Below are 21281 nucleotides of genomic sequence, written 5' to 3' on the forward strand. Positions count from 1 at the left end.
ACAGTTGCACTTTTTAAAGGCAGGTTCTCACCATGCATGTTGTTACGCCTCCTTGCACATTCGTTTCTACGCAGCTGTTGCGACCTGCATCGTTTCTTCTGGAGCGAAACCCGTTTCACACGTCACCAAACACGTCCTAGAACACAGAGTAGCCAGCGCTTTCGATCCGACGGTAGAAAAATTGCGCGCGTCCACTTGGGTGCCCAATTCCACGTATGTTGCATATGACTTGACAAAATTCTCCTGGTAGGGCTACCTCGATGAAATGGAGTGAAAATAACGGGGCAGCTTCAATATCCTCATGAATAGGGGGCCGACTCTCTCGACGTGACAAACAAACGCAGATCACGTGCGACGTCCGCAGAAGATACATGCGTAGGTAAAGAAGTTGCGATGAGGAAAGCAAGCGCGATGTTGAAAAACGCGCACAGAATACAGGGAGCTAGAGCGTAGAAGAGGCTGTTATTCTTGCGAACATTGTTTGCAGACCGTACGCACACATCTTTCGTCATGGCAAGGAATGAAGTGCCGAGACGCTGTCTGAAAGACAGTGTACCGTCTGGGTAACTCGCTTTCTGCTTCGTTAAACGAGGTCGAAGCAACGTTATTTCAGAAGCTGGTTGTGAGGCTCGTTCCGTGATTCAAGGAAGAACGGTGGATATTTGTGCAAGATTCGTTCGTATTCCCATTGTTCAGATAGACGAGTTAAGGCATGCAGCTTCAAGCATGTTCGTTGGGATAATAGAAGTTCGGCTATACGTGAGACTTAAGTGCGTGGAAGAAACATCGGTACTTGGCCATTTAGAGCACTGTGCATTTCCTTAGGAAACAAAGAGACGCGGAGAATCCCGCGCAAAGGTTTTTGCTAGCCAGACGATTCTTAGAAGCAGACAATCCGCGGAAACAGGAGACAAACAGAGCAGACGACAAAGGAGATGATACTAGAAAGGCTGCATTCAAAGCTCATCCACTCACCGTACAAGACGAGGACGTTGAGGACGATGCACCGTGGCAAAAAGTTCCCGAACGTGGTGCTTCGTCGAAGCATGTCGTTCGCTGACGCGGCCGTCATGTCCACCATCCACAGTACGTGCGCTGTAACCGATACTTCTTTAGAGCCGTAAAAAATGGGCCATCAGGAAGACGTCTTCAGGTGCGACGTGCATGATGACCTAGAAAGAGCGAAGTTATGATTTTTGTTACTCTCGTACTTTTATTGCGTATAAGTCCGAGCACTGTATAGGGAGGTGTTCTCCAAGTTTTCGTCACTGCTCGGCAAGAGGGCCATTTTCGCTTATGTTACCTTTAACGAACGCACACGTTGACTGATGTACATAAACGACAGTGAACATGCACATTAACCAAATTTAGCTAGGTTAACCAATGCTACAAGATCGCACTTCATCGTCCATTAATCCATGTTAAAAAAATTTTGAGACAGGACATAAAATTCCTGCGTCATTCTCAAGGAGCAGCAGTTTTGCGTAAACACTTGAAAGAGCCCAAGACAGATCGAAAGATATATTTGGGGTAGTTGGTGAGTAACATTTATGCAAAAGTTACGCCAAAACACACAGGATTAGGGGATCAACGACGACGCTGGACGTACAACTGAAGTTTATTGAAACCCTGCAACGTTTAAATACGTTTCCTTGAGACATCGCGTGCACTCTAGAGAAAAAGGATGTGAAAAGGTGATAACCTCTATAGTTACCACCTAGGTCAACATGGCGTCTGATAGAGGGTGTAAAAGGGTGGTAAAAGAAATTATCATATATCCAAATTGCTACTAAAAGGCGTATACCCCTTCGCTCACCGAATCAGAAGCGATAACCCTATCATTCGTGGCAATGGTTGGAGGACAACGTGCTATGCGGTGAAGTTCTGTTTTGAGAGTGAGGTAGCAGGTAGAACTGTGCAACCTTTTAGGCACAACATATGGGACAACTACTGCCCCCTAGAAGGTGTAACTGTATGCTCCACCGTTTTTTCAAAGCGTGCGTGCTCGATGCACTTATGTTGCGTTACACTCATCCACGTCACAGCAGGAAATCGGGTCGGGTCTACAAGACAAGCTTCAGCGCTCATGGATGGTTTTTTGAGAGCGTTTTGTAAATTAATTGGGCGCCGGGACAAGACAGCGTCGAGCGGAAACATTATCATGCTAGCTCCTGATGGAGTGCTCGAGGAGTGAAGCAGGATTTTGAGCTATGCTAAGTGTAATTTCGTTCCCCCTTCAAGAAGGTCTCGCAGTGGCCGTAAATATCTATTCCGGTGCTAATTCCTCTAATGCATGAGTGGAAAGATTAGATGAAATAAGACCGCATCTAGCGAGCTCACAGTGGTGGGCGACTTCTGCGCATTCAACGTCACCTTAAACACTAATCACTTTCTGATGACCTATCCTTGCGGCGTGATGACCTAACCTTTAAGGAGAACTTTAAGAGGAGGGAACTCTGTACACATTAACACAAAGCCGAAGCGCGCAAATGCACACTCTTAGAAAAAAGAGTGGAGCAGTTACACCTTTGAGGAGGTAATAGTTGTCGCATATGTTGTCCCTAAAAGATTGCAAAATTCTACGTGCTACCTACGAATGATAGGGTTACCGCTTCTGATTCGGTGAGCGAGAGTGGCGTACGCCTTTTTGTAGCAATTTGGATGTTTGAAAATTGCTTTTACCACTCTTTTATACCCTTTATCAAACGCTATGTTTACCTATGTGGTAACTACAGAAGTTACCACCTCTTCACACCCTTTTTTTCTTAGAGTGCAGGCGCCTTCAAGGTTTCTGCAACGCTGCTAGTTTTAAGGAAACTGAAATAACTCTCGAAAGAACTCTCGAGCGTAATACTTTGCGTCATAAGCAAACACCGTCAGCTTGCACGACTCTCACCGGCCCTGCACTGCGTATCTTTAGAAAAGATCGATCTGAGACTCGACACTTTCCTGAAACTTCCTTTTCCTTTTCTGCAAATAATAAACTCTCGCAGGAAGTATATGCTGCGAGGGGTTTTGCGAATAGCTTGATCACGGAACAGATGGCTGCGAAAAACAATCTGAGCATGTCTGCAAGATAAAAGAGCACGGAACGATTCTTTCCTGAGTGCTCTATAGATAGGATGCACTGCCGCTGTCTGCGGGGTTGTGCAGTGTGGCGTAGTCCTACTGTTTCCGGCTACCAGGGCGTTTTAAATAGATGAGAAGACATTTGCGATAATGGAAGCCATTCCCTTTCTGGGACCACTGTAATCCCCCTGAAGACCGTGGCTTTCGTGCGCGGCCTTGTTCGCCCCCTACATTCCACCGTAGTTCAGCTCAACCGAATTGGTGGCGCTGTCGAACGCTATGACGTCATTTGTTTACAAACAGAGAGATGTCCATTGACTGCAATTTTATGAGACGTTACGAATTCATATTTGAGGTACAAAACGGCGAAGTGAACGGAACGACATGTATCTGGAACACAGTGAAATCGTCGCGAGTAAGGTGCTTTCTAGAAGAACACCAATTTGCAGTTTTCTGAAGTAATTCTTGCGCAGTCATTCGCAACAGGAAAATTCTGTGGCCTACTGAAATATTCGCTTTCATTTCTTTGACACTGCCACGAGTTCGTGGGATAGGAATAAATGCGCTGACCGTTGTTTGGAGCGCCGCCTTGTGTTTAACGTAAATGATTTTCCAAGAGAAACTCGTGGTCATCAGCCGTCCAAACATTATTTTCTTAACTACTGCAGGTGTTTTGTCAGTAGCATCAGACGCTGAAGTAGGCGTGACTTACTTGTCACACAACATGATGAATTTCGTTTGATGAAGCTCGTGTCTATTAAAGTTGGTTTGGTGTAATGGAAAATAAAAGTGAAGAATGTAGCACTCATGAAGAGATCCGGTTACTCCAGTCCGATTAAATACCCAGTGAAGTAAAGAAAACGATAGTTTAGAAGCGAAGATAAAAATGAAACAGCGGTTAAATTCTCCAGAGTGATTCATTGTGTTTTTCTCTACCACCGGAGCGATCTGTGGAAGCATATCCCCCCCCCCCCCGCCCTTGATATTACAAGTCAAAGATTCATAAAGGAAGCGCCATATTCTGCAATTCACCAGAGGTGAGCTGTATTGTGAAACGCAGGCGCGAAATTGTTTGGTCCCTGCCCAAATTCAGCCCCCAACGTTCTGTCCTCAAAGCCCTTTTCACCTTTTTGGACACCATAGGACTTCGATCCTTGCTGTGAAGGGGGCTGATTATTTTATTCCCCACATCACCACCAGCAATGGGGTACAGTATCGCCCCCTGGCGATGAAACTCTCCATTCATCATCTCAAAATAAAGTTGTTGCTTGTTGTAACGCAAGTGTGTAAAACACGTGAGTGTAAAACTGTGGAAAGCAGCTGTGTCAAAACTCGGTGGCTGATAGTTTGTTTGCATTACAAATACGCGAGAACTTTGCGTGTGTGAGGTCGTCCTGCAGTGGCCAGCAATATGGATGCCAGACACGCTGGAAACATTTTCACAAACGGGTGATGTTCTCTCAGTGAGTAAGAGGAGAACAATGGATATATGCGAGTCCTCGTGTGACATGGATTGTTTATCGTAATGGACATAGTGGGCTTGCGTAAAAACCATCGCATTCCAGGCTCTCACGACGAAGTTTCAAAAGCTCCCCTGTATTGTAGTGCTCAAAAGGGAGAGAAACAGACACGAAAGTGGAAAAAAGCTGGATGAAGTGTATTAGCATTCAATTATCGAAGCTGAGATGATTCTAGAAGAGGGATTTTCATAGCTAATTGGAATGCGCAGGCATGTTTCAAAGGACGCTGCTTCCAAAGACGTGCATAAGGACCCCACTTTTAGCAACGACCTGAAATTAAGCGGGTCAGAAAAAAGAAAACAAAGAAAACGTTAGATAGTCAAAGGATACTTAGAAGTGAAGAGGGAAAAGTATACTAGAGGATTAAAGGGCAATTAAGGACGTTCGCAATTTGATTAAAATAACGTTGTGTTCTTTTTTTTTTCTTCTCTTCTGACGTTAATGGGCGTAGCGGTCACGAGGGAGACGCCGGAAGAATTTCAAATAGTAAGGTTTGTATAAGGGCCTGGCTTTAAGTGCCTCGGGTTTATCTAACCGTAATGGGCAAACAGCGTCATGAAACTTAAACGTGAACGGCGAGTTAGGGGATTTTAATTGTGTTGTCAGAGCCGCATAACCCAGAAGAAGTGTGTACATGAACCGCTGGCTTGTTCATGGTAGGTGAACGAGAAGGCGTATATAATAAGCAAACACACTTATTGTGAGCACTGCATGTAAAGAAAAAAGTCTTGCACGGAGACCTTTCTAGTTTTTTTCTGGGCCAGTGTTTTGTGGTAGGAAGTAAAAACACCAGGGGCTGCTAAAGAAGCGGTATGTGACTTTAAACATTCAATTAGCTCTACCTGTGAATTAATTATAGGATCCGTTGAACGATTCTTCACTGCGTAATTTCAAGTCATGCATTATCTACGATGTTTGACTTGAAAATAACTTTCGTTGTCTTAAACCTATCGCCTTCACTTATGCTATAATAGAAAGCGCACTATATATTATGGCGCCTTATTCGACCTTATCGCTCTATCGCGTCAATCTATCGATAGTCGTCTCTCACACAAACATCCATATTTGCGCGCAGCTCTGTTACGCAACTTCGGGACCTGCTTTAACATAGCGAGACTCATCCACAGCAAAAGACGTACCCATTACCATAAGCTTAGTATACGGGAGCAAACGATTGAAAGCGGATATATTGCGACCATACAAGCGGAAGTTCTCTGCTCAGCTGTGTCACAGCCGCAAGCGAAAAGCTCTCGTTGCAAGTCAATGATTCGCTGTAGCGGCCCTATGAGATTGAACTAAGGAGTGAAAGAGCATGCATTCATCATGCTGTGATCTCAAGAATCTCCACTGAAGCAACACGGTTCTTATTGTCACTCCAAAGGTACGTTTGAGGAACGCTGCTTCCTTTATGTAAATTGCAGAGTTGGTCATTTTATATCCAAAGGTAAAGGACAAAAGGCATGCTCACAAAAAAAAACAAAAAAAAACGGTTATGCTACAGTATTGAATAGAGTAAAAAGACGACAGGAGAGTTGTCCCCCTACTTGATGACGGTATACGATAGGACAATCCATCGTGCAGCTTACACGATTAGGTACACGTACGGCTTAAGTTTTTTGTAGGGTGGTCTTGGAACGCTTTTTTCACTTCAATGGCAAAGAGGATAAATAAAGCTGAATTCGCTGCAAGTTCGTATTATAGGGGGCGACACTATCACCTTTCTAGTGTGGATAACACGCGTGCCGATGTTCGGAGTTGGTGGTTCTTTTCCGTAATTCTTGTGTATATTCACCGGTAGATCACTTGTGCCGCGATGGTACGATACTGTTCGGTTCCCCAATACTCTACCTACTGTAGTGAACGCGAAATAAACGTGTAAAAGCAGACGACGCGTCCACACTACGGTAGTTCTCCGTCCTCCGCAGCGCGCCGACACCATTCGATCTCGGAGCGAATAGCTTCGGTCGTGCTTAAGACATGTTGTAGCACTGCTATGGTATGTGCATCGAGCATTGTTAATAAAATAAGTCCAAGTATGTATAATTCTAATGTCGTCCTCTGCTTGACGATTTATCTGTAGAATTTCCAAGAAGCAGGCTTTTCTTAAGTTCCACTAAACCAGAGGAAGGAAGATGCCTGTAAAGCGTGCTCTGCCGTAACGAGGGGGTTTATGAGGCAGAGCCCACTTTACAACTGAAGCTGCTCGTGCGTTGGACAGTTCTAGCCAGATGGGAAACATAGTAGTATTCTATTCCTTTTTGTACAACTTATTTAAATTCGTCAGAGACCAATACTCTCATAATAAGTTGTGTATGAGTATAGGGATACCAGTTTTACGGAATATCGTACACCACGTCGGGGTTCAATGTACGCATCAGGTTGCTGTATTTTGTTCCGTATCTCATTGATAGAGAATTTGGCTCAGATAACTGCATAACAACCTTTTTGTCACTGACGAAGACGTCTACTAGATGCGAAAATCTGTTACTTGCATTCTTACAATTCTGGCTACGTTGCGCAGGTTCCAACCAATTTAAGTTATTAACCGGAATATTAATACATATTGCATTCTGCCTGCGGCACAACATCAATGTTTATATTTAATACAACTGCGAGGAGTTTGATACGCGAATATTATTACGCTTTAATCGTCAAGTAAGCCGAATATTTAATTAATATACAAATGAAAACGTAAATGCAAATGTACCGACAGCAAAGTTGATGCAAAAACTGCCGGCGAAGTGAAGAGACGGCGCAGTCAGAGAGAGTTTGTACGCGATAGCGGTAATTATCAATTCAAATCATCCTGTTTGTCCTCAGATTTGACGCTGCATCAGTGCCACGTCGCACGCGCCGCCATGCGAGTGAACTCATTAAAGGCATATTAATTGATATCAATTTCGCTAAAGAAGTCTGAGAGGCCGTTGGCGAATCGTAGCCCAAGCGAAGAGGTGGGAGCGCACCGTGAGGAGTTTACGCTTGGCCAAGCAGAAACACGTCGAAGCAAGAAGCCAGCGGGGCGTTGGAGCAACCTGGTTTCCGGTACTGGTTTCTAGCGGGCCCTACCCTCTCATAACTTTCAGGATTTTTCTTTAGCAGTGCTAACGGTCTCAGAGGCGTATTATGATCGGCGTGAAAATTCAACTGCGAAGCTTTGTGCGATACGTGGACTTAGTGTGCTGTAAGACATTGTATTGCGCATGAAAGTAGGAGTCGGCCGACATAGCCGAATAACGGCGTGAAGATGTAGATTTGTTGAATAACAGTACAAAGTAGAAAAATTTGTTGTTGCATGAACGTTTCTCGTAACAGCCCGCATTTTGAGCGGGAGTTTCTGGCGCACTGTCCATTTGAACGAGGAAAAAAATTGGAGGTGTACCGTTCAAAGAAGCATCTTGTTCTTGTTTTAAGGGGTAGGGAAGGTTAGCCATCCTGGGGGAGGCTTGCTATCATCACGATCGGGGTTGCCAGGCAGAGCTCGGTGAAATAACTCAAGAGTGCGATAACTCACGATACGTATAATCACGATCGCAGATTGTACCGAATGCATGGGTCCCGCTCTTTTTCAGACAGCGTGCCAGCACCAATGTGATGGTCTGCTATGACATTGACAAGGCACCGCGATTATTGTGTTCGCACTCACGCTGTACGCAGATATCGTGAGTTTGCTGAGTGCACTCACGCTGTGGCGTCCCACAGCGGTACTAACTGGAACGACTGTGTGCGGTTACGAACAAAATCGTTCGCTCCAGCGTCAACCTCATACGACGATTTTTCGACGGAAAACCGGCCACCGTAACCAGGTTTTCCGCTGAGCCTACCCGAACATTGGGAACGTCATCGATTTCCCGACGACAGCGGTGGACAGAAATATGTGGCGAAAGGCGGAAGCGACCGCTCGACGGCAGCCAATAGGATAGCAAACGGAAATGTCGTCAGGCGGCCGCTCTATGCGGTCGCGGCGGACATTTCAGAATGCCCAAACTTGGGAGCATATCGGAAGCTAAAGGTGCCGTCTTCGGGAATGACGCGAGCCCGGGTTTAAATATCTATCACCGGTTTTAAATATTTTTCAGTTAATTTGAAGTCAATATTTGACACAGACTAACGAAACGCACGCTATTGCGCCACCGTCCACCGCACTGGACACTGTGCATGCGGTTTGTCCCGCCGCTTCTCCGCTGTTTTGTCGTGCCGGTGAGAAAGTTCGCCGGTTTCCCGTCGAGAAATCGTCGTATGCGGTTGGGCATTTCAACGCAATTATCGGCCGCACTCTTCTTGTCGCTGCGAAGACGCTGTCTTGATCTGCGTCGGCGTGACGTTGATGCTCAAATTGCCACTGCACATCCACACTTGCTTTGAGGAGCGTTTTGCACAAGGACATCTTTATTTCTATTTTGGCCTGCCAGAGGCAAGAGAGCACGTTGTAAATGTAACCAATAGGGTACCTATGTGTCTATGTTGTAACCGCGCCTGCCACTTAAGCGAGCCACAAATGGTCAAGACCCACAAGACCATACATGACATGAAATGTGAGATGTGTGATGAAATGTCGACGCTCTATTACGTATACACTTTTTCACTATTGTTTCCTCGTGCGGGGTCAGGCAACGGTACTTTAAATGACATTTCTACAATTCAAAAAGGTTTCTCCGTATCGTGGACGGCTTGCCATTCTACTGCACAACAACTGGTTTATTTGAAAAATATAAGCTTACTTCTGCACATTACATGTATGATTATAAGCTACGCTTGGCTAACAGAGAAGCATAGCATTTCTTGAAATTGCAAATCTGTTGTCAAAAGTTCAGTGTTGTGCGTCCCGTCATAAACACGAATGGATTGCCAGGAGATGCAGAACATCATATGGTGCACAAATGATGCAGCAGACACTTCCGGAACTTTTGAATAGAACTGATATGAAACTGCACAGGTCCCCCAAATGTATTATTGTGAAATATTTTAGTAGATAGGATATATTTCCTTTGCTATAACTATATTTTTCTGTGTAGTATCTGTGTGATTGTAATTTATGTATACTCAGGATGTTGCTACTGTACTGGGGCCAGTGGCCTCTTCAAGCCACGAAGTGTGGCTTTTTTTTTCATTATCCCTGCCGTCCGCATCGTATTCACCCTGGCCTGGCATCGTATTCACCGGAAATGATCAACGGCATCTACACGAAGATCCTTTGCCTACACGCCATGCTCTCGTCCCTAGGCCACAGTGTGTGGTTGTGGTGGATTACGTACCACGTTGGTATCGCGGAGAATGCCCTCGCCGATTCTGCGGCCAGGTTTATCTGTGTAGCTGGGTCTGTTCATACCGTTCCGCTTACCCCGTCTGTCTGCCGGCTAGCCATTCGCCGACACTGCACGAATAGCTCTCGGGCATTTTTCTAATGCAGAAGAATGCAGATGATCTACTCTTTTCTGCGCTCGATGGACCCGACGATGGCCCACTCTCTTGTAGGCCCTACTCCAGGGAGGAAGAGTCCTTGCTCCACAGGCTTCGACTGAATGTGGCGCGGACTCCACTGCTCCTGTTTAAGATGGACCACCCTTTCTTCTCCCATCCTGCCCCGCTTGTCATGTTGAAGGAGACATTCGCACCTGCTCCTCGACTGCACCCGTTACCGCCACCACCGTTTTCTCCTGCAGTCGCGCATCGGTCGCCTCAGGATCTCGGACTTTTCCATAGCTACGCTGCAAGGTCTCACGCAACATAGTGAGATGATCAAGGCACTTCTTCAGTTGCTGTGGGTCTGTGGCCTTCTGGCTGAACTGGCAAATTCCGTGTTTGTTCTTCTTGTTTTCTTTTTCTTCTTTGCCGGAAATAGCAAGCCGCCGTAGGGCAGGCTAATCTTTTCCTACTATTTTTTATAATAAACAAATACTCCCCCCCCCCCATTTTAACCTGTGGGCTGCTAAGTATACCCACTATAGTTTGGCCCTGTGACAGGCGGGCTAGAGTACTTGGTTACTGGTGTTATGTGGGAAGGATTTCATTTCATCTGTGCACTGTAGTTCAACGTCAAGAGAAAGGAAATACGAGGGGCGTTCAAGTCAAACCGGGACTTTTCATTTTTCGCAAAAGTAAAATTAACTTACAGGCGAGAAATTAGTTTTATTTTTCAACGTAATCTCCAGCTGCACTAATGCACTTGTCCCAGCGTTTCACGAGGGCTTGGATGCCAGCAGCGTAGAAATCCTTACCGGCGCGTAGCAGCCATGATTGGACCGCATTCTTGACCTCGTCATCTCAGCTTAAGTGGCGGCCCCCAAGGAACGCCTTCAGTGGCCCGAAGAGATGGAAATCGCTGGAGGCGAGGTCAGGACTGTAAGGGGGATGTGGCAGCAACTCCCAGCCAAGTTCTTGTAAGGTGCGTGTTGTGAGATGCGCGGTATGCGGGTGTGCATTGTCCTGTAGGAGGAGGACTCCTTCGGTGATGAGGCCCTGCTGCTTTTGCTTCAGCGCCTTATGCACATCCCTGAGAACCTGGCAGTAATATGCACTATTGATATCGAGACATGTTATCCGTCGCTCCTTGAGGATCAGGCGCTCCATAAGTTGGATGTTCTGATGAACCCTGACACTGGGCTCCAAGCCGCCCCGTCCGGGATCGCCCAGCACTGACGTACAGCCGTCTCGGAACCGTTTGCGCCACTCAAACGCTTTGCTGCGGCTAAGTGTATCGTGGCCATACTGAGCCTGAAGGTTTCTGTGAATTTCAGGTGACTTTACGCTTTCATTCACGAGAAACTTCATGACAATTCGCTGTTCGATGTGCGCGCTCACCTCGTTGTCGGCCATCTTGTCTAGCACGTGTCTTCTGTTTTGCACAAACTTTGGACCACCACGTGGTGAACACGGAGGCCTGTCACGTGTGAAAATGACGAAAAAGAAGTAGCGGAAGCCAGTTATACACTCAGGAGACAGAAAGTCCCGGTTTCACTTGAACACCCCTCGTAAAATTGATTAACTTGATGCGCTCATTTTAGTGATGAACAGTGTATAAATCATTTCCATGGACCGCGCGAAGAATGTATCGGTCTATGTTTATTGGCGCTTTACACTAATTATCAAGAACCAGAAGCTTTAGCTGCTGACTTAGCCTGCAAAGAGATTTCTAATTTTCGAGTACATGCTAGCGAGTATTGCATTATGGACAAACTTTTATTTTCCTTGTTGCCCTCACATTGCGTATTCGAGCGGCTAGTACAACTTTATTAATAGGATGATGAATGGGCTGTTTCATCGCAAGGGGGAAATACTCTACATCATTGCTGAGCTGGTTCAAGGCGGTTACGCGGCTATAATAATTGGAACTATGCATTACGGCTTTTCCGGAAAAAAGCGAAGCGGAAAAATTATTGCGTTCCCTATATGTTTATCAAGATTCGGAACCATATGTGATTCATCCTCCATCAAACACATGCATGAGGAAGAAATATGTAGAGGAATTATGCAGAGGCTCAGCGGTGTTCAGTCGAACACCGCTCGCGCATGACATTCATTCTTGATCAAGGCCGCTACAAACAAGTAACTCAGTTGTACATTTCTGTGTGTGATCTTTTACATTATCTCGTGAGTGCCCTAATATGCCGCAACTGATATTGTGTGTGTTCTTGGTTCTTGATTTCGTGATCGCGACAGTGCGATCAGTCATCGCATGAGAGATTATCGTGCGAGATCACCGTCTGGTGGCGCTGTTGCATGCGATCACCAGCTTTTTTCGTCTCGACTCGTCTGATAATTTTAGGCTGCTCGAAATATTGAGATCATGGATGCGAGATACAGCCCGAGATATCGGCCGCCGCGTGAGTTCATAGTGAGTGTGACGTCGATACGCTTTACCAGATGATTGTGATCGTCAGTGATCGTGAGCCAAAGTGCCGACCTTTGTTGCCAGGAAGAAATTAAAAAAAAAAATGCCGCGCGCCCCGACGAAGTAGCCGAAAGCAGCCAATATTCCTTGTGGGTAGTCAATTCACATCTGTAGTTGAGGACGTGGATCATATACTCCAAGACTGCCCGAGGTACAGTGCACACCGATGTACCCTTATGTCGTCCCTGTCTTGCCTGGATAATCGGCCATACTCCACCGAAAAGGTTCTTGGGTGCTGGCCAGGAAATCAGCTCATACCTGCCATGCGCTCCCTTGTGCAATTTCTCGTCTCGACGGACCTCTTTGACACATTGTGACGCTCTTTGTTTTTAGTGCCTTGAGACTTCGCTTTTGGTGCCAAGCTAGGTGATGATGTTCTCATTTATTCTTTCAAAGCGTTTCAAAGCGTCGAGGTTAGTGTAGTTTCCCTTCCTTTTATTATATACGCGTCCTGGAGTAGCCAGTCCCGAGTGGCTCGAGACTACCATCTCCATTTTTTTCTTTTAAAATCAATCAATCACATCTGTAGTCAGTGATAGCAGGCATCAGGTCATGTAGAAGGAGGTACACTAATCTAATTTTATCAGGGACGCAAAACTGCCACCAGGACTAGAATACATTATGTGATATACAGTGAGCAATGAGCAATCAAATCGTGAGGTCAAGTTGGGTTATTTAGGGCACAGGATATGTTCAGAAAGGACTCTCATGACCGAGGTCTAGGTATGTGGTACGGTATATTTTCTATGCGAAAAAAATATTTTTCTAGTGACCACTGCCAAATCAAAGAGAAACCTGATGATAATACCGTGTGGATCATGCGTTTAAGGTAAGAGAATACCGATGTAATACTCAGCGTTTTCCCGAGTCCTATGTTCCACGAACTTCACGTTGGTAGAACGATTCTCCTCCTGACATTGCTACAATTAGTGATTATTTGACTTTTAAGCAAGCAATCCACGATTTATTCTGCTCACCCTAGTTAATCCTCTTCTTACTCAGCGTCTCATCCATAACTTTTGGAGTTTGGGTATTTTTTGCCTTGTGTTCTTGTACATATATTCTTGCCTATTGTGTACTATGGAATGTATCACGTGCCTGCTTTTCTCTTATGTTCACTTGTCTCTATTATTCTGGTATGCTCCACTCCGTCATGTTGTACCCGCCTTTGCGGGCCTTTCACGTACATACAATAAATAAATACTTAATGCATATAATGACAGTTACTGGCATTGTTGCGCAGGACAGCTGTGGTCATGGGTCACGCTACAGAGGTGGGTCCGTGGATTGATTTTACCTATCCGAGGTTTCTTTATCAAGTGCTGAAACCACAGCACACAAAAGAGAACTATGCGAAGAAAATCACACCTATACTCAGAGTAGGTCGGCCATAAAGAGAAGTGAATACATTTTTGCATTACATGTGGTGCCATGATGCAACACAATGACTCGGTTAGGTTCGCAAAATACCTGATTAGTTTTTTCATCTTAGTTGCGCACAGCTTCGCATGGAACGCCGAAACATTGAAGACACAGGTTGTTGGACGTCGCGAATTACGGAATTTGTGCACGAGATACAGTAAAAGGGCGGGTTACAGTGATTTGACTGCCTACTACTAACTACTAATACTATAACCAGAGTACGGATACAGCGTCTGGGACCCTCATCATGCTAATTACACCAGTCTTCTAGAATCTGTTCAAAATCGCGCCACCAGGTTTATTCTCCCCAATAACTCTTTCCCTTCTAGCACCGCTTCACTTAACTCATCACTTGGTGTGTCTATACTCTGATCACGTAGGAAACGTTCCCGCCGATGTCTCTGTCACGAACTCTACAACGGTTCTTCCATTCGCTCTTATTTTATGCGTCCTGCCAACTACACCTCATCTAGGCTATCAATAGACTGGCAATAGGCTATCAATAGGCAACTGTCAAGTATAGAGCCCATCAGTTGTCACGATTCCTACTTCATGTACTCGTTTCTTCGTAAAACAATATCCGACTGGAACGACCTGCCGCAATCACACGTATCCATAACTAACTTTGCCTCATTTTGTTGTAATCTGATTGCATATCTTGAATGCTAATGTAAGCCAAACATCTTACACCACCTTACAACGCGTAAACCGCGACCACCGGGCCGCGTAAAGCGTACAAAGTAAGTAAACGCACGTATCCTATAGCAAGCGTCGACTTTTGGTTGGCGTTGAATAACCTCTTCGAATATGTTTCGTAACTTTCCTCACGTCCATTAGGGTCGAGGGTTTTCTTTTTCGCGTTTACCCCACGCTAAGTGTCTGCAATTTTGCCGTGACGAGTTGGTCGCTATTTTCGTCGACCACCAACAGAAAGAACGAGTTGTTTTTGTTCGAAATATTTGCTTTTAAAGAAAAATAGCGAAAAAACGAAACAAAAGACATGAGGGCAAATACAAAAACGAAGAATAAAAGAAAGAAAGAATTGTACAAACATACAAAAAGAACGGGCTCACGCCGTCAAAGAAGGTACGATATAAAAAGTACAGCTTGAGTGGTGCCGTATTCTAGCCGCAATGGAATCGATCATTTTTCGTCGAGGAACCATTAATCAGTTTCAAAATGCCGTTTCTGTTTTCAACTTACAGATGGGCGAATTTCAAATCGTAGTTTCTATTGAGAATTTCGGCAGGGGTTATTTTGCAGTATTGCAGATTGTGGTTGGCGCAATATGGTGGTTGCGCAAAATATGTGGCATTGTGAAAAGTGCTACCACCTTTTTTAGGCATCTGTCGGGGAGCAACATAGTGCAATGGGGAAAGTGTGAGTTGGTAGTACTCTCTTACCAGAGTGTTACTGACACGCGAGTTATCAAACTTGATTTTATTTATCTTTAAATATCAAACTGGCTTCGTTTGAACTGCAATCATCTGTTGCTGTGCGTTAGTCACAAGAAATGCTCGAAGAACATAAACCCATATTCAGTGGGTGCAAGAAGGAATGAATAAAAAGTGGAGTTAAAAAAAATGTGTCTGCATACTTGGAAGTCAAATTTAAACATCAGTAACGGTGTTCGCAGTCATAAGTGAACACGGAAATAGCATTACTACATGAAGCTCATCTGCGTTGTGTGTCTCAGTAAATTGAAGGAGGCAAAACCCACAACCGACTTGTAACTTTAACTTGTAACGTTCATCGTCTTGATATAAAGTTGTTGCTGTTCTTTGTTTGTTTTGTTACCGTAGAGTTATAACCGTCCACACAGATCAAGCACAACAACGACGAGGCGTGTATAATGACTTAATTACTCGTAACCATAACTGTGAGTGTTTGATGTTGCCATCGAACACGTAAGCGGTTTGATTGTCCAAGGAGGGACGACTTGTGTGACTCCACTGGCTTCACCCGTTCACCGTTCTGCTGCACGCTTTTCTCTCGGCTATCCGATTTCCCTGGTACCGAATCATATTCATAACATTCATTCACAACATCTATCATTTGAAATTCATAACATCTGTCTTTTTGACGACTCCGGTCTTCTTCTCATGTTTAAGTGATGAGAGAGGTCAACTAATATTTGGCTTGCTACTCTTTAAAAAATTCATCCGGATGAAAAAAGGCACATGAAACTTCACACACACATACACACACAAAATCCCAAACACAGGAAAATGAAAATGCGCCGCAGCACACGTGTCACAGGTCCCACGGGTTTGGGGCTTTGAGGAATTGAGCAGGTAGCGTGCCGACTTGCCGGATTTGTCGTCTATAGACCATGCACACAGAATCTTTGCAATGGTAAGTGGCCGACTGTCCAGTCTGGAGAGACGCTTTTCGAGGATCTTTCTCTCGTCTTCATATTTCGTGCAGTGCAGCTGTAGATGAATGTCATCTTCGCTTGTGTGGCATTGTCTGACATGGGAAGTCGTCGGTCGTGTTTATCTTATACCTGTAAGCTCCTGTGAAAGCAGTACCAAGTCGGAATCGATCAATGAGTGCTGCGTTAGGTCGGCTCATGTGTCTACAACCTGTGTAGTTTCATGGACCATCGAGGTGCAGGTTGTCCAGGAGCTTCTTCATCTCCACATCTGCCGTTCTCTTTGCTGCCCTTTTGATGCCGTCTTTGGTCAGTGGTACGTTTTCCACGTACGTCAGGGAGTGGGCTTCTTCTGCAGCCTCTCGTCCGCCTTCTCATTTCTAGGGATCTTGCAGTGACTGCATGGATGTCCACTGGATGGATACCGGATGTCCGTCTCGTCTGAGTTTACCGTATGTCTTGGTAATTTCCCTTGGCATGGCGTCCTTGGTGGTCTCCTTCTTTGAGTCTAGTGTTAGCATGGCTTACCTGATGGCATCTTCGTTTGATCGAGCTGCAGCGAGCACCCGAACCAGCTACAAGCAACCAATCCCGACAGAGAGGAGTCCGAATCGGAATCCATAATGGAACAACAACTATACGCTCAGGCCGAGAAGCTAGAGGATGTCGTCGGCCCGCATCCGGCAAACTCAGCTGGTCGGCCCAACGTTCGCTGTCGCTCGGCCTCGGAAGACGAGGAAGTGACGTCAGTGACTCTTTGGAGATCCGTCGGAGTCCAAGCTTTCTTGGCACACAACACCGACAAGGGCGTCTCTTTCAGCACTGCCACCACCACCTTGGCAAGTTGGCACAGCAAGAGCGAGCACTTCGTTGCGGAGCGAGCTGATCTCAGACGACAAATGAAACATGAGAATCCAATCCGGATCGACCAGTGAAACACTCCTTCTCCGCCATGAAGCAAACAAAAAAAGGCGATCCAGATCGACCATTCGAATTCGACTTAACATTTCAGCGTTCCATTTCTTGTTTAGCACCGATCACAATAAAAGCTGCGCTCCATCTGTAAGACGAGAGGGCGTCGACTGCTCCAGCTGTAGCACCCCTAACTGCGTCATTGCTGATGTTATTGTTCATTGGAAGCCATTCTGCCAGCGCAATCACATTGATGCACGAAGCGCTCGGACGTATAGTGTCTCGCGGGCCGTGTCATCAGAAAGAGGCCCAAGGAGGAAGATGAAAAGGAGACAGAAGGGAGGAAAGGACGTAGGAAAGGAGACGAAGGCATAAATAAGCAGATTTTGTACGCTACGTGATGTCCGCAGCATAAAAAAAGAAACACCAGAAACGTTCACAAATCTACTAAGAAGCGACATAGCAAAATACACACATTGCAATTGAAAAAATAAAAAAAATTAAGGGATTAGTCGACACTCAATATCTCACGTACCAATTCCTATATGAGAACAAACAAACAAAAACATGACAACTTGAACCCGACGGATGCTTGCAACATAATATTGATAGTCGAAGATGTCTAGCTGCTTCTAGTGTTCCTCGAGTTCTTCGAGTGTTCCTGTAGCTGATATTTTTGTTTCGAAGAGCGCGTACAAGTTGCTGAGACACGCCGTCTACCACGAGGGACGTTAAATACGGGGCGCCGTGTGGTGAGATTAGGGTGCATGCTAAAGGACTCTAAGCGGGGCGTAATGAATCCAGAGACGTCCACTTAATTCACTAATTAATCCACTGTGGCGTCGATCATGATCATATAATCGTCTCGTGACATAAAGCCACGAATTGTCAATTACGTTTCCAAGAGCACACACACCACGCACGTACGGCTCTCGTCAAAGTTAACTTGAACACCGCTCCAGCCTGCGAAGCGGGAAGAGATCAACACTGGCAGCGCCTAGCAGAAAACAACGACGACAAACATATAACGACGGTCACCCCTTCAACTGTAAGTAGATGACCAAAATACCATCCACCGTTATTTTCAGTAAGCTCCACCAGGCAGACATGAACAAAATAGTGCGCAAAAGTATTAGTACTCCGCGTAAAGTGTATCTAAAATAGAGTACAAAATACCCCAAACTGAAAGTAATTTGAGTAGAGCACTAAATACTCTAAGAAGTATTTAAGATACTCTTTAGAGCACTTTAGTATTAGCAGTAAGTGAAACGCGTATTCTGAACATGGCCGTACAAATGAAAGGAATAAACTTCATCCGTCATACTTAAGCCTATGTTATTTGTAAAATCTTGGTGTCAATTAATGTTTGGTACACTTTGGTGATATGTTCGGAGCCAGAATTTCGCCATCTTTCAACCTCTGGCGCGTGCTTATTGCTTTGGTGACCGAGGAAATAAATGCCGGGGGGGGGGGGGGGGGGAATATATTTATTCGACCAGAAGAAAAAAAGGGGGGAAAGGTCAGCCAAACAGGACGTCGGCATGCTATCCCGCAAAGAAAAAATAAAAATAAATGAACGAAGAATAAAATAAATAAAAAGAAAAGAAAAGAATTACGAAATAAAGGATAAACTAACAAACAGGGATCGGAACCGGTATTTTTTTCGGTCCGGTTCGGGTTCGGGTTCAGGCATATTGGTTCGGTTCGGGTTTAGCTCCGCTGAACCGAAATTATCAGCTTGAACCGGTTCAGGTACATCGGTTCGGTTCGGGTTCGTCTCAGGGAGAACCCCCCACCCCCGCACATATACAGACAAAAAAAAAAAAAAAAAATCTGTCAGCGGTCGGGGCATTTACAGGGATTGGAACAGTTACTTTTTTCGGCCTCGGTTTAACCGGTCCACGGGCAGTAATTTTGCTACATGCAAGCAAGCTTACGCTCACCGTACACGATTGTAAGAGAAAGGTGTGAGATAACCGTTTCAGGTGAGCAAAAAAAAAAAAGGTCGTAGTAGTACAATTAAGTAGTAAAGGTCGAAGTAATACAATTAATTCACCTCTGAACCGATTTCCGAACCGGTAACCGTATCAATTTTTTTCGGTTCAGTTCCGGTTCGGCTCAGGACAAGCAACAAAATTGTTCGGGTTCGGGTTCGGTTCGGTTCGGGTTCGTCAGAAAATAACGTTTTTTCCGGTTTTCGGTTCGGGTTCAGTTCCGGTTCCGATCCCTGCTAACAAACGGCGAAAGAAGGATGAGATAGCCGGTATAAATGCCGGGATTCTCTTGCACCTAATGGAATAGGATCCAATATGAATAGGGACCGTTTTCTGCCGAAGGTGTCGGGCTATTGACAAGCAAGGTCCATCGTGCGACCAGCCAATTGTACAGGAGGATAGATGACAGATGCGCGAATTGCCCCCCCCCCCCCAAGAAAAAAAGGAAAACGAGGGCGAAGTTCCAGTCAGTTGAAAATCTGGACATTGCGAGGACAGTGTGCCGGATACGGGTTGACGAGGAAAGAATGTATTTTGAGTTCTGAGTAGCAAGTACTTTAAAAGTACTAATCGCAAGAAGTATTGAGTATAGAGCAGCGTTTCCCAAACTTTTGGCGGTGACGGACCCCCGGAAGCGATGAGAACCAATTCACGGACCCCCCCCCCCCCCCCCCACACACACACACAAATATAGCGGGATACGCGCTGTGTACACAGATTGCAGACCGCGTTTAATATGCGCGACAGGGTATAACAAGATACGAAATTACATTTGTGCAGGCATAAACATGGTCAAGTGACTGTCTAGACAGAAGCGAAGTTGACTCCCAACGCCGCGTTCAGTGCGAGGTATCATCTGTAGTGCCACCATCGCTGCAAGAGGTCCGCAGGGTGCCAAATATAAAATGCGCTAAACACAGGAACACTCTCAGTCAGTTCGAACTCGAAGCAAAACGATATGACGCACTGTATTTCCCATGCTAGCCAGTGCATAACCAGCAACCTCGTCAGCTGCTGCGTGCTTTCGATACAGCTTCAGAAACGATTCCGGTCTGGTTTCTTCGTCTTGTTTGTATGTGTATGACGCGGACAAACGTGCATTGCAGGACTTTTCTATCAGAAAACAGAAGCTAGCCGTTGAAGCATACTTGTAGCAATTTTGGAAGTTCTGGGTGTTTGGAAATCGGGCAGTATGTACGAACGCGTGTTTATGGGGACGAAAATCCTCTCTGAAATGTGAGAGACGGTCGCGGACCCCAACGGACACTCTCGCGGACCCCCAGGGGTCCGCGGACCACACTTTGGGAAACACTGGAGTAGAGTACCAAAATACCAGAAAAAGTATTTAAAATATACGTAAAAGTCTGCCACCAGGGTCCGCAGGCCGGAACGTCGTTCAAGTTAATTTCGATACGAGCTGTACCACGCACGTACATTTGCAAACTTTTCAAGAAGCCGAGATGTACTGAGCACTATCTAATTAACGGCTTTGCTGAGAACCAATGATTAGTGCACACGAACAGAACGATGGAGAGGCACGTAATTGGGTTATAAGTCTGATAAGCACAAGACGCTCCTCAAATACGCTCCTTTGATGAATCAACTCGTTGGGACAAAAGGGTCAAATCAAGCTTGCAATTGAAGAAGTAAATCCTTTTCTGTTGTGCTCTTCCTTTTAAACTACGCCCTCTGAACGTCATATCATTACAAACTCAGTTGTTTGTACAACATTATACGCGTGCTGGCTGATCACGCGGAAGTCAGACAACCCCAATCAAAATATGTTCAAATCCAATTACGCGGAGAGCAGTCTTTTGAAGTTTCCTCGCTGAAACCCATCTTGACCTTTCTGGTGGTTTAATTGACGAAGCAGAAAGAAGACACTGGCTTCAAAGGAAGTGCGTGGATCAAAGTCCCGCCAGATTCGAACAGATCGGAAGTAAAAACACGGAAGTGAAATTGAAACTCAACCAAGTGGCTTTTCGCAATGTCGTTTTTGTAACTTCTGGAGTAACTGGAGAGGTCCATCTCCGCTCCGGGCTCAAACGGTGAAATCGAATAGGGGGAACGATGTTCCAAAGACGATGTTTTGACTTTGTAGG

The 21281-nt window shown here is 45.4% G+C and overlaps 1 protein-coding gene across 2 annotated transcripts in view; it reads right to left on the reverse strand.

The window, feature by feature from the left end:
- The window catches only part of LOC135386162 (neuronal acetylcholine receptor subunit alpha-10-like), a 203140-nt gene that overhangs the window by 92331 nt on the left and 89528 nt on the right, over positions 1-21281 (reverse strand). For both annotated transcript variants that reach the window (XM_064615930.1, XM_064615931.1), the window contains exon 3: positions 976-1172. In XM_064615930.1, coding sequence (XP_064472000.1) covers positions 976-1081 — 106 coding nt within the window. In that variant the 5' untranslated portion in view covers positions 1082-1172. The remainder of the gene's footprint in view (positions 1-975; positions 1173-21281) is intronic.

This window comes from Ornithodoros turicata, chromosome 2, assembly GCF_037126465.1.
Source record: "Ornithodoros turicata isolate Travis chromosome 2, ASM3712646v1, whole genome shotgun sequence".
In the NCBI taxonomy this organism is placed as follows: Eukaryota; Metazoa; Arthropoda; class Arachnida; order Ixodida; family Argasidae; genus Ornithodoros; species Ornithodoros turicata.